At 39.7% G+C, this 12,247-nt stretch overlaps 1 protein-coding gene across 1 annotated transcript in view; it reads left to right on the top strand.

Annotated features, from left to right (window-relative positions):
• Window positions 1–9,498, top strand: part of lgi2a (leucine-rich repeat LGI family, member 2a) — a 67,161-nt gene extending 57,663 nt beyond the window's left edge. Inside the window, exon 8 of the mRNA XM_059988527.1 lies at window positions 8,677–9,498. Coding sequence (XP_059844510.1) covers window positions 8,677–9,494 — 818 coding nt within the window. The 3' untranslated portion in view covers window positions 9,495–9,498. The remainder of the gene's footprint in view (window positions 1–8,676) is intronic.
• The last annotated feature ends 2,749 nt before the right edge of the window (window positions 9,499–12,247 follow it).

Here is a 12,247-nt window from a genome sequence, read left to right as displayed (position 1 = left end):
ACTCTCCCCAGTAGCCTTAGTAAACCTCCCAGCCAGGATATTGGTCCCCCTGGGATTCAAGTGCAACCTGTCCTTTTTGTACAGGTCACACCTGCCCCAAAAGAGGTCCCAATGATCCAGAAATCTGAATCCCTGCCCCCTGCTCCAATCCCTCAGCCACACATTTATCCTCCACCTCATTCTATTCCTATTCTCACTATCGCGTGGCACAGGCAGTAATCCCGAGATTACTACCTTTGCGGTCCTGTTTCTCAACTTCCTTCTTAACTCCCTGTAGTCTTTTATCAGGACCTCTTCCCTTTTCCTACCTATGTCATTGGAACCAATATGTACCACAACCTCTGGCTGTTCTCCCTCCCACTGCAGGGTATCTTGGGCATGATCTGAAACATCCCAGACCCTGGCACCTGGGAAGCAAACTACCATCTGAGTTTCTTTCCTGCGTCCACAGAATCGCCTCTCTGACCCCCTAACTATAGAGTCCCCTTTCATTACTTCCTTCCTCTTACTTTCCCTACCCTTCTGAGCCACAGGGCCAGACTCTGTGCCAAAGGCATGGCTACTGCCGCTTACCCAGGTAGGCTGCACCCCCAACAGTACTCAAACAGGGGTACTTATTGTCAAGGGGTACAGCCACAGGGGTACTCTCTAGTACCTGATTCTCCCCCTTCCCTCTTGTCTGTCTCCTTTGGCCCCGCTGTGACCACCTGCCTGTAACTCCTCTTTCTCACCTCCTTGCTCTCCCTGACTAGGCAAAGTTCATCGAGCTGCATCTCCAGTTCCCTAAGTCGGTCCCTCAGGATCTGCAGCTCAACAGACCTGGTGCAGATGTGGCCATCCGGGAGGCTGGGAGACTCCAGGACCTCCCACATCTGACACTGAGCACAGAAAACTGGCCTCACACACATACTTCCTACCTCGCCTCGTCCCATTACCGCCTAAGCCCGTTGAGCCAAAGCCCTGTCACTCTACTGCCTCTCACTCCGCTGCCTGCTCCGACGCTGCCCGCTGGATATGGCGGCCTTCTTTTTAAGCCTTTCGCGCTCGACTGGCTGGCATCACGTACCTGCGCAGTCTCGCCTCTCTTTAACTCGAGTAGTAAAAAAACTCCCTTCGCTCCAAAAAAATCAGCAGTTCACTCATAGCCTTCTTGCTCTGAATTTTTGCTTTGTACTGTACTCTCAAAATTTCATTTTTGAAGGCCTCCCACTTACCAAGTACACCTTTGCCCCAATTCCACACTTGCCAGATCCTTTCTGATACCATCAAAATTGGCCTTGCTCCAATTTAGAATATCAACCCATAGACCAAACCTATCTTTTTGCATATTTACTTTGAAACTAATGGCGTTGAGGTCACTCGATGCAAAGTGATCCCCAACACAAACTTCTGTCACCTACCCTGCCTCATTCACTAATTGCTAATCCAGTTTTGCATGCTCTCTCGTTCTGCATTTCACTATTTGAATTCCTGGGTCCCAGCACTGTTTATGTAGAAAGTATGTCTGAATAAGTTTTATTCTTATATTTGACCTTATATAAATATTATTGCCTTCTGAGAGCTGTGTCTAATTTTTTTTGAAGTTGTTGATCACTGTTTCTAATTTTCTCAGTTGGCATGTATAATCTTCCATTCTGTTTTCACCAAGATAAAAAAATATTTCATGGCCATAAAATTGTAGACTACATTCTGCTTTGCACTGGATGTGTTCAAAGTATTTCAGCTTCAAATTTCAGTATACTGAATGCAAATAATATGGGCAACTGCCTTTTTGTGTTACACGAGTTTGTTAGTTTCTGCACTACTTAGCAACTAGTTACAAAATCCCAATGACAAGACACTATAAACCGTCTACCAGCCTGCTCTCAAAACAATAAGTCACTTGTAATTTGACAATCCACAGAAGAGGGAAAATGAATGGGCCAAACTTGTCTGTCACTTTAGGCAAGACCGCAGATCATGAAGCTCCATGGGATGTAACTTGCCAAAAATCCTCTACAACCTCCATCCAGCACCCTTTGCTCCTTTCTATATAAAATTCATATAATTTTAGAACAATCATCAGTCACAAAAACTTGTCTGCATTGCTTCATAATTATTTTTCATGGATGCATATTACAACGAGCATAGAAGGAAGAAATTAATTATATTGGCAATAGAGGAAGTCATCCGGGACCACAGGAGTCATTGACAACCCTCTTATCTGAAGTCACGTGACAAGCTGAATCTAAAAACCATCCTGTTGGCTTCCTGATACACAGGATTTGATAATGGCAGAAATATTTGACATTCCTTTCTGTTGAAAGTAGGTTTATTCGCTTTGTGGAGTTAGAAACCTCAACAAATAAAATTGCTACCAGTTTACTTTCTTGCATATTGAGATGTGGGTACCCATAATATTAAGAGGCTTTTGTTTGTTTGATGAAGCTGCTCTTTTTAAGATCTTAGTTTTCTGAAATCTCATATAATTTCAGAGTTGGGAAGGAAAAGACAGCCAAGTCCCAAAGAGAGAGCATTTGATACTGAATCTGCTGTTAGGGAATTATACAGGACAGGTGACAGAAGTTTGTGTAGGAGATCACTTTGCGTAGAGTGACCACAATGCCATTAACTTCAAAGTAAATATGCAAAAAGATAGGTTTGGTCCAAGAGTTGATATTCTAAATTGGAGAAAGGCCAATTTTGATGGTATCAGAAATGATTTGGCATGTGTAGATTAGAACAGGCTGTTCTCTGGCAAAGGTGTACTTGGTAAGTGGGAGGCCTTCAAAAATGAAATTTTGAGAGTACAAGGCTTGTACGTGCCTGTCAGAATAAAAGGTGAAGATAACACATGTAGGGAACCTTGGTTTACAAGAGATATTGAAGCCCTGGTTAAGAAAAAAATAAGGAGGTGCATAGCAGGTACAGACAGGTAGAAACAAATGAGGAATGTATGGAGTACTAAAAATTCAAGAGAATGTTTTAGGAAGGCTGAAAGAAGGCATGAAATTGCTCTCACAGACAGGAGAATCCTAAGGGATTCTACAGATATGTTAAGGGCAAAAGGATTGCAAGGGATAAAATTTCTCCTCTGGATGACCCAAATGGTAATCCATGTGTGGAACCAAAACAGATGGGGGAGATCATAAATGAATTATTTGCATCTGTATTTACTCAGGAGGTGGACACAGAGTCTATTGAAGTGAGGCAAAGCCACATGAACTTCATGGACCCTGTACAAGTCACAGAGGAGGAGATCTTTGCTACCCTGAGGCAAATCAGGGTGGATATATCCTCAGGACCTGACAAGGTGTTCCCTCGGAACCTATGGGAGGAAAGTGCAGAAACTGCCAAGGGGCCTAGCAGAGCTATTTAAATTGTCCCCAGCAACAGGGAAGGTACCAGAGGATTGGACGATAGTCGATGTTATTCCACTGTTTAAAAAAAGCTCTAAACATAATCCAGGAAATTATTGGCTGGTGAATCTGACATCAGTTGTCGGAAAGTTAGTGGAAGGTATTCCAAGGGACCAGATATACAAGTAATTGGATGGACGTGGACTAATTCAGGATAGTCAGCATGGCTTCATGTGTGGTAGGTCAGGTCTAACTAATTTTATAGTGTTTTTGTAGGAGGTTACCAGGAAAGTGGATGAAGGCAAGGCACTGGATGTTTTCTACACGTACTTTAGTAAGGCATTTGATAAGGTCCCACATAGGAGGCTGGTCAAGAAGGTTCAGTTGCTTGGCATTAAAGATAAAGTGGTAAATTAGATTTAACATTGGCTTTGAGGGAGAGGCCAGAGGGTGGTAGTAGATGGTTGCCCCTCTGACGGGAGGACTGTGACTAGTGGTGTGCGGCAGCAATCATTGTTGGGTCCTTTGTTGTTTGTCAGCTATATCAGTGATTTGGATAATAACCTAGTTAACTAGATCAGCAATTTTGTGGATGTCACAAAGATTAGGGGTGTAGTGGACAGTGAGGAAGGCTATCATGGCTTGCAGAGGGATCTGAAACAGCTGGAAAAATGGGCTGAAAAATGGCAGATGGAACTTAATGCAGACAAGTGCAAGGTTTTGTACTTCAGTAGAACCAGCCAGTATAGGTCTTACACAGTGAATGATAGGGCACTGAGGTGTGTGGTAGAACAAGGGGATCTGGGAATACAGATACATAATTCATTGAAAGTGGCGTCACATGTAGACAGGGTTGTAAGGAAAGCTATTGGCACATAGGCCTTCATAGATCAACATATCGAGTACAGAAGAATGCAAGCTATGTTTAAGCTATATAAGACATTGGTGAGGCCTAATTTGGAGTGTTGTGTGCAATTTTGGTCTCCCACTTACAAGGTTGAAAGAGTGCAGAGAAAATTTACAGGGTTGTTGCTGGCTCTGGAGGACCTGAGGTTAAGGAATGATTGAAAAGGTTAAAATACAGTACAGAATGTAGAAGATTGAGAGGAGAGTTCATTGAGGTGTATGCATTTTTTGAGGGGCATAGATAGGGTTAATGCAAGTAGGTTTTTTCCACTAAAGTTGGGTGGGACTACCCAACTTTAAGAAGTCATGGGTTAAGGGTGAGAAGTTTAAGAGGAACATGAGGGGAAACTTCTTCACTCAGAGGGTTATGAGAGTGTGGAATGAACTGCCAGAACAAGTGATGCATGCAAGCTCAATTTCAACATTTAATAGAAGTTTGAAGACTAGAACACTTGAACACTACAGCACAGTACAGGCCTTTCAGCCCTCCATGTTGTGCCAACCCATATATTCCTTTAAAAAAAGTACTAAACCCACACTACCCCATAACGCACTATTTTTCTTTCATCTATGTGCCTGTCCAAGAGACTCTTAAATACCCCTAATGTTTTAGCCTCCACCACCATCCCTGGCAAGTCATTCCAGGCACTCACAACCCTCTGTGTAAAAAAAACTTACCCCTGATGTCTCCCCTAAACTTCCCTCCCTTAACTTTGTACATATGCCTCTGGTGTTTGCTATTGGTGCCCTGGGAAACAGGTACTGACTATCCACCCTATCTATGCCTGTCATAACCTTGTAGACCTCTATCAAGTCCCCTCTCATCCTTCTACACTCCAGAGAGAAAAGCCCCAGCTCTACTAACCTTGCTTCATATGACTTGTTCTCCAAACCAGGCAACATCCTGGTAAATCTCCTCTGCACCCTCTCCATAGCTTCCACATCCTTCCTATAAAGAGGTGACCAGAACTGAACACAATACTCTAAATGCAGTCTCACCAGAGATTTGTAGAGTTGCAACATGACCTCTCTACTCTTGAACTCAGTCCCCCTATTAATGAAGCTTTGCATCCCATAGGCCTTCTTAACAATCAACCTGTGCAGCGACCTTGAGGGATGTATGGATTTGAACACCAAGGTCCCTGTGTTCATCCACACTCTTAAGTAACTGACTATTAACCCTGTACTTACCCTTCTGATTTATCCTTCCAAAATGCATCACCTCACACTTGTCACCATTTGCCATTTTTCTGCCCAACTCTGCATCCTGTCTATATCCTCTTGTAACATTCGACAACCTACAGCTCCATTCACAACTCCTCCAATCTTTGTGTCATCTGCAAACTTACTCACCCATCCTTCCGCCTCTACATCCAGGTCATTTATAAAAATCACAAAGATCAGGGGTCCCAGGACAGATCCCTGCAGCACTCGAATAGTCACTGACCCCCAGGAAGAATACTTTCCTTCCACTACTTCCCTCTGCTTTCTTCCTGAAAGCCAATTCTTTTTTCCAAACAGCCAAGGTTCTACTGATCCCATGCCTCTTGACTTTCTGGATGAGTCCCTCATGGGGGACCTTGTGAAATGCCTTGCTAAAGACCATGTAGACCACATCTACTGCCCTACCCTCATCAATTTCTTTTGTTACCTTTTGGATAGGTACATGGATAGTAGGGATATGGAGGGCTATGGTCCCAGTGCTGGTTGTTGAGAATAGGCAGGTTAAACCGCTTCAGCATGGACTAGATGGGCCAAAGGACATGTTTCTGCACTGTCCTTCTCTATGACTCTAATTTTAAATCCATACTTTCTTTAAAATTTAGATACTGTTAAGTGTACCCAATTAATATCTAATAGATTTTCAGCTTCATAAAAGGGACATAAAGCACTAAAGTAAAGAAGACCTAATAAGCTTTTACAAGTAACTGCTAGGTCTAGGTTAAGTTTTGATATTCAATAATGAAAACAATTAAAAATCATAGAGGATGTTAGCATAGACTCACTAGACTAATAACAGGGATGTGGAACTAGTTATGAAGAGAAGAAGAAAAGATATTGGATTTTTACTGCAGCAGAGTCTGTTAAGAGTATTTTATTGTAGTTTTTAGGATTATGAAAGGTTTCTTTGCAGTAATCATGGTAGAACATATATTCCCTGTGGTGATTCCATTGCAAGAACACAAACTTGAATTTTTATAGTACCATTCTTCTTCCAAGGTGCTAGCAAAAGTATGATCCCCAAGCCATATTAAGACATATTCAAATTACAGTAATACAGAACAATACATAACCGAGGCTCTTCGGCCCACTGACTCTGCATTGACCGTCAAGCATTTATTCCACTTTGTTTTCCCAACAGTCCCATTGACCTTCTCCAGGTTAACACTTAGTAAACACCAGGGGCCAATCACAAATTTAATATGTTTTTGTGATGTGGTGTGGGAGAAAGCAAAGAACCTGAGGGAAACCCATACTGTCATAGGTAGGGCATGCAAACCCCACATGGACCACACTGGATGTCAAGGTTGGAGCAGTGAGGGAATGTCTGTAGGAGCAGCACCATGGTGAGGCATTACGGTGCAAACTTTCTGTGGACAGGAAAGGAACTTCCTCATCGTGTGTATGGATGGTGGAAATTTGAAACAAACAAAAGAATGTGCTGAAGTAAAAACCCTCAGCAATTCAGGTAGCAACAGCAGAGAGTAAAAAAAACAGAACTAATATGTCAGGTCAATTACCATTCATCAGAGTCTTGTTGTATTAACTTGTCACCTATACCTAGGGATTCATCTCCTACACTGGGCCTTAATGGTAATAGTGGCACAAGATCTCTGAAATTCTTCCCATCATTTTAAAAGCAAGTGTTTCACGGGCAGTAGAGAAATTAATGCTCCTGCCATGAACACATTTAACATTAATGATAGGGTTTGACATCCTAAGAATCTTTCTCCCACAAATATACACAGCCACTCTCCCTCTACAAATTACTAGCTATAAACAGTGGCTCAATATAGATACACATTGATCCAGCACTTAGCTTGGCTTCAAACGTCGGAAAACATTTGAGCATAAATGTCGATGATATCCATTAGTGAAGCCGAATGAATTGCACACGAACAGACTGAGCAATCCAAATTACACCCCAAAGATTTGGACAATAGCATCAAATTGGAAGGACAAGGAGAAGCAATATCTTCAAGTACTGAAATTTAGAAGAAGCAAAACAATTGGACATAAAAAAGGCAAAAATTCAACCACTGAATCTAATTGTTACTGTAAAACACATAATGGCTTTAATGTTTTATACTTACTCATATCTTAACTTTGGATCATAGACATTGCAAGTTCTGGAACTGAACCTATAATTTCAAATGCAGATGGAAAAGAGACACATAAATATTGTATATCATGTGTAGTGAGAAGTGATGGTTACATCTTTCATATTAAATATACTTTTCAATACTAAAGTACTTTTGGTACCAATGGTGAATGTATTTAATAAAATTGAGGTAATGTACCAAATTTATTGGCCAGAATTTTGTAATTGTAATTATGCCAAAACTGTAACTATCATCATGACTATCTAAAACTGATTGCACAGTCTAGCATCTGCATATGCAGGTATCCATCAGTTGATATTAATGGTACTCTGTAGAGTGTATCACTTTAGCCTTTGCAGATGCCATCAACATGGAATCAGTGGTGGAATATGAATTTCCAACTTGTACACAGATTTTGCCCTTGGGGTGTGAACACTATTAGTGCACCCCCTTTATTCTCACTGCCACTCGTCTCATTGTAAAGAACATGTTAATGTACAATTATAATTCATTAAATGAGGTGCAATCATAATTATTATCTAATAATCTCTCTGGCCTTGAAAACCTAATTTTATATGTGTGACATTTCATTTCCTCCTTTCTGTGTTAAAAAATAATTAACTTTTAATATTATAAATTTATTGTTTTCAATATTTATAGTAATATATTTACCTTAATTTTATTTGTACTTAGCTGAATATGTAGTTAATTATAATTAAGGCTTTTTATTCCCTTGGTTGCTGTCTGGAGATTTTTTCATCTAATTGGCTCTTCGGTCCTTGTTCCTGGATGTTCTGAATCTTGAAGCACTGGCATCAGACTGGGATTCATCTTAGAAAGGAAAATTGCCATGTCTCTATTAAACCCTTGCAGAGAGCTTTCTTTAGAAAAAGAGATGACAACTGTCTGCCCACAAAACCTAAATACCTTACAGTTTAAAATCCCGTCTTTATTTATGTAAGCAGTTGGCATTTGACCTTGTCACATGAAAATTGATTCTGTCCTTTTGATTTCAGGAGCAAACGTAATATTTGAGGTTTACTGATTTGAGTTCTCTGCATTACCTATGTGTGTTATGTGAAAATAATTGTAGTCTGCTATATTTGCAGGTCAGTCCATAATTGGATGTACACCAATAACAATTGAACAACAAGTCTTTGTTGTAATTGCACAACTTTTTGGTGACTCTGCTATTTATAAACATAATGAGAGCTGGACTAAATTTGTGAAATTTCAAGGAATCGAAGGTTCTAAAATTTCAAAACCGAACGACATTGAGGTATTCCAAATTGACAATGAGTGGTTCTTTATTATTGTGGATAGTTCCAAAGCTGGGTTGTCAACAATATATAAATGGACTGGCAAAGGATTCTATTCCTACCAGACTCTGCACAAGTGGTTTAGAGACATAGACTCTGAATACGTCAGTATAAATGGGAAGTCTTGTTTAATTTTAACAAGTCGATCACAAAACCCAGTGATCTATGAATGGAACAAAAATACAAAGCAGTTTGTGCAGCAAAGTGTTTTGCAACATATGGAGGATGTAATAGCTGTGAAGAGTTTCAAAATTAAAAATGACCTGTTCATTTCTCTGACAAGATTTATTGGAGATTCTAAAATAATGAAATGGAATACAAAGCAGTTTGTTGAAATGCAGGATCTTCCTTCACGAGGATCGATGCTTCTGCAACCATTTTCATTCAAGGACTGGCACTATCTGGTTGTAGCAAGTGACTACACTTTCTCTGAGATTTATATTTGGGACAGTCAAAAAAAGGGCTTTACAAAATTTGAACAAATCTATGTCCAGGCTCCCAGGTCTTTCACTGCCGTATCCACAGATCGAAGCGATTTTTTATTTGCTGCAAGTTTTAAAGGAAGTACTCAAATTTTTGAGCATGCAATTATTGATTTGAGTCTGTAACTTAATGAAAAAGTTGTGAATACAAAATCTTATTTAGTTAGTTTGTAAATTGATTTTTAGTACTTGAGAGGCTGAAACAAACAGGTTCAATGTATTAAACTGCAACTGTACAATGAGAAGAAAAGTAGTCCTGTAAAAAAAAAGGTAATTGTTGATGGCTCACCCTTTGAAGGAGGTGGCCAGTCGTTTACTTAACTTTTGGAATGAATGCTATTGTATTAATTGTCTTCTTGCAAACTTATATTCAGACCCAAGAAACTATTACTAATTCTAACAACATAATTTAAAAAATTGTTATCATTTGCTGCTAGTACAGTAGTAGCAGAAGTATTTATAAAATGTATTCTTGTTCACTATTAGTATATATTGTATTAAGCTATGCATAATAAAATTCTAACATGTAATGTTAGTTAAACAATAAATATTTCCAAATTTTATTTAACCTTATATTTTGCAACAGAATAAGTGCCTTCCCTGAATTAATTGTGCTTATGAATTAATAACAGTGTTATGGGCTTCATCCAAATAACTATATTTAGCTGGCTGCATTGGCTGTATTTTTAACTTGCACTGCTGAAATATGTGTCCTACTGAATGTATTTTAGTTGCAATTTGGTTCAGCAGAAGGAACTGAGCAGTTAAGAGGTAAATCTGCGGAGCAGCAGAGTGACAGCTTTCCCTGTTGGAATTGCTAGCTGAGATAGATCTTGCTCAGCCAGGCACTGTTTTAGAGGTATATAGCCTGTAGCATTAGACCATCTGTTGCTGCTCCAAGGATGCAACAAAGAAGCTTAGTGTTTGCTGTCAGGGGTGTTCTGTGTTCCGGTAAATGAGATATATGTAACCTTGGCTTCTGCAAATGATGCATCAAATCATGTTAGTGTTGTCTTGTGTGAAGCATGCAGCTTCGCAGTGGTTGAATTAGTATGCATGATGGTCAGTTCACTTCAGCCATTCAGTTCAGACAAATTACAGATATTGGCCCAGAAATGTGTTCACACAGCTCCAAACAAAAAGCAAAGCTGTGTATTTGTAACTGGAATAGAGAATCCTGTGCACAATCCTAGATGTTCTTTTCCTTTCTCTGATCAATTCCTGATTTTCAGTGAGGTGTTCACTTATGCTATCAATTTTTTTTCTGGCAAATGAATAACAATTCGTTTTTTACTTGGGGAACAGTTTAATTAACTCCACTTCTGAGCCTGTACTATTTAAAGACCCATCACTCAAACAGCGTTCTTTGTCTTCTGATGTCGGACTAACCAGATTCATTTGATGCTCTCAAATCATTTTAACGTTCATTCTTTGACTTGCAATATTTCCTCTAACTGGGAGAATTTTGCTTGTAATATGGCGTTCTAAGATCTCAAATGCAGCTTTACATGTATGCCTGGACTTCCTTCCCCATCGAGGTCATGATCATTCTTAAGAGTGGAACATCAGAACCACTGCAGGCCACTGCGGCTGACCCCTGTCACATCTCACTGCTGCAATGGGGACAGCAACCAAATTTACACTAAAGGAGAAGAAATTCCCCCTGCTTTTCCTTCAGCCTACATGATCAGGAAGAGTGGGCACCAGCATGTCAGGCTTTTCCAAACTGCAGGCGTTTGTAGACACCAGTCTTGGCCTTACAGAGACCTCCTGCAGAACTGTTTGACAGTAGCCCTGGAGAGTCAAGCTGGTCCTCTTGAACAAGGAACATCTGTCCTTTCAGGCACTGCTTTTCACTAGTCTAACCAGGTCCCTCTGTTGCTCCCACATCATTCCAACATCCATTCTTTGATTCACAACATTTTCCATAACTTGAAGAATTTTGCCTGTGATGTTTCCCATTTCAGATCTGACTTCATTGATTATGCCTGCTGGGCTGAATTCTGAGGGAACTTGCAACACATGAATTGAAAAAACTTTGCTGAAACTTGCAAAACCAATTGCAACACAATGTGATAAATGGAAAATGATGTACATAACAACCCTCAACATTTGACGTTCTTGCATTTATTTGACTTAAATAACAATGTTGTCTTAAGGCCATTAAAAGGCAGAATTACAAACTGACCCTATTGCGTTCTGCAACGTTACTGTAATATGTTAATAATAATTATGTTGCACTGGTGCAGAAGTTGCCTGACATAACTGAAACTGCATCAAAAAGGGGACAATTTTGATAAAGGCAGGAAGTATGAGAGAGAGAGAGAGAGAGAGTGAGAAGAAATAGTGAAAGAACTAGTAATAAAAATCTTTGTTTGCCAAGTAAATAAATGGGTTTTCCAAGGAGTCTATGCCTTTATCTGCTATCTAGTTGATGTCTAGTTATAACTTTTTATTTCCATGTTTTACATGAATTGTTATGACAAAAATACCTCTGAATCAAACACTCACAAAATTCTCAAAATTATCATTCACTATTTTGTCTTTTCTATTGAATAAAATGGCTCATCCTAATTTCTTTTTCCTCATTTTCACCTCACTTTTTTGGGAGTTGACAAAACAAATGTGAACATAAGGAAAATAATCTCCCATCTGTTTTGTGTTCCACAAACAACTATTTAGCTAGGACTGAGCCTCTTATTTACTGTCAGATCTCACAATGGTCTAACTGCACTTTTATTTTAATGTTTATGAATGATGGGTTGACATCAACACACATCTGTTATCCACCATTTATCCATATTAAACCAGGAGCTAATTGCCCTGTTACTGTTTGCTGTAACAAAAATGTGCTTACATCAAATTTCTTGAGAAGAACA

Source organism: Hypanus sabinus, chromosome 14 (assembly GCF_030144855.1).
Source record: "Hypanus sabinus isolate sHypSab1 chromosome 14, sHypSab1.hap1, whole genome shotgun sequence".
NCBI classification, from domain to species: Eukaryota; Metazoa; Chordata; class Chondrichthyes; order Myliobatiformes; family Dasyatidae; genus Hypanus; species Hypanus sabinus.
This window is presented reverse-complemented; position numbering and strand designations above follow the sequence as displayed.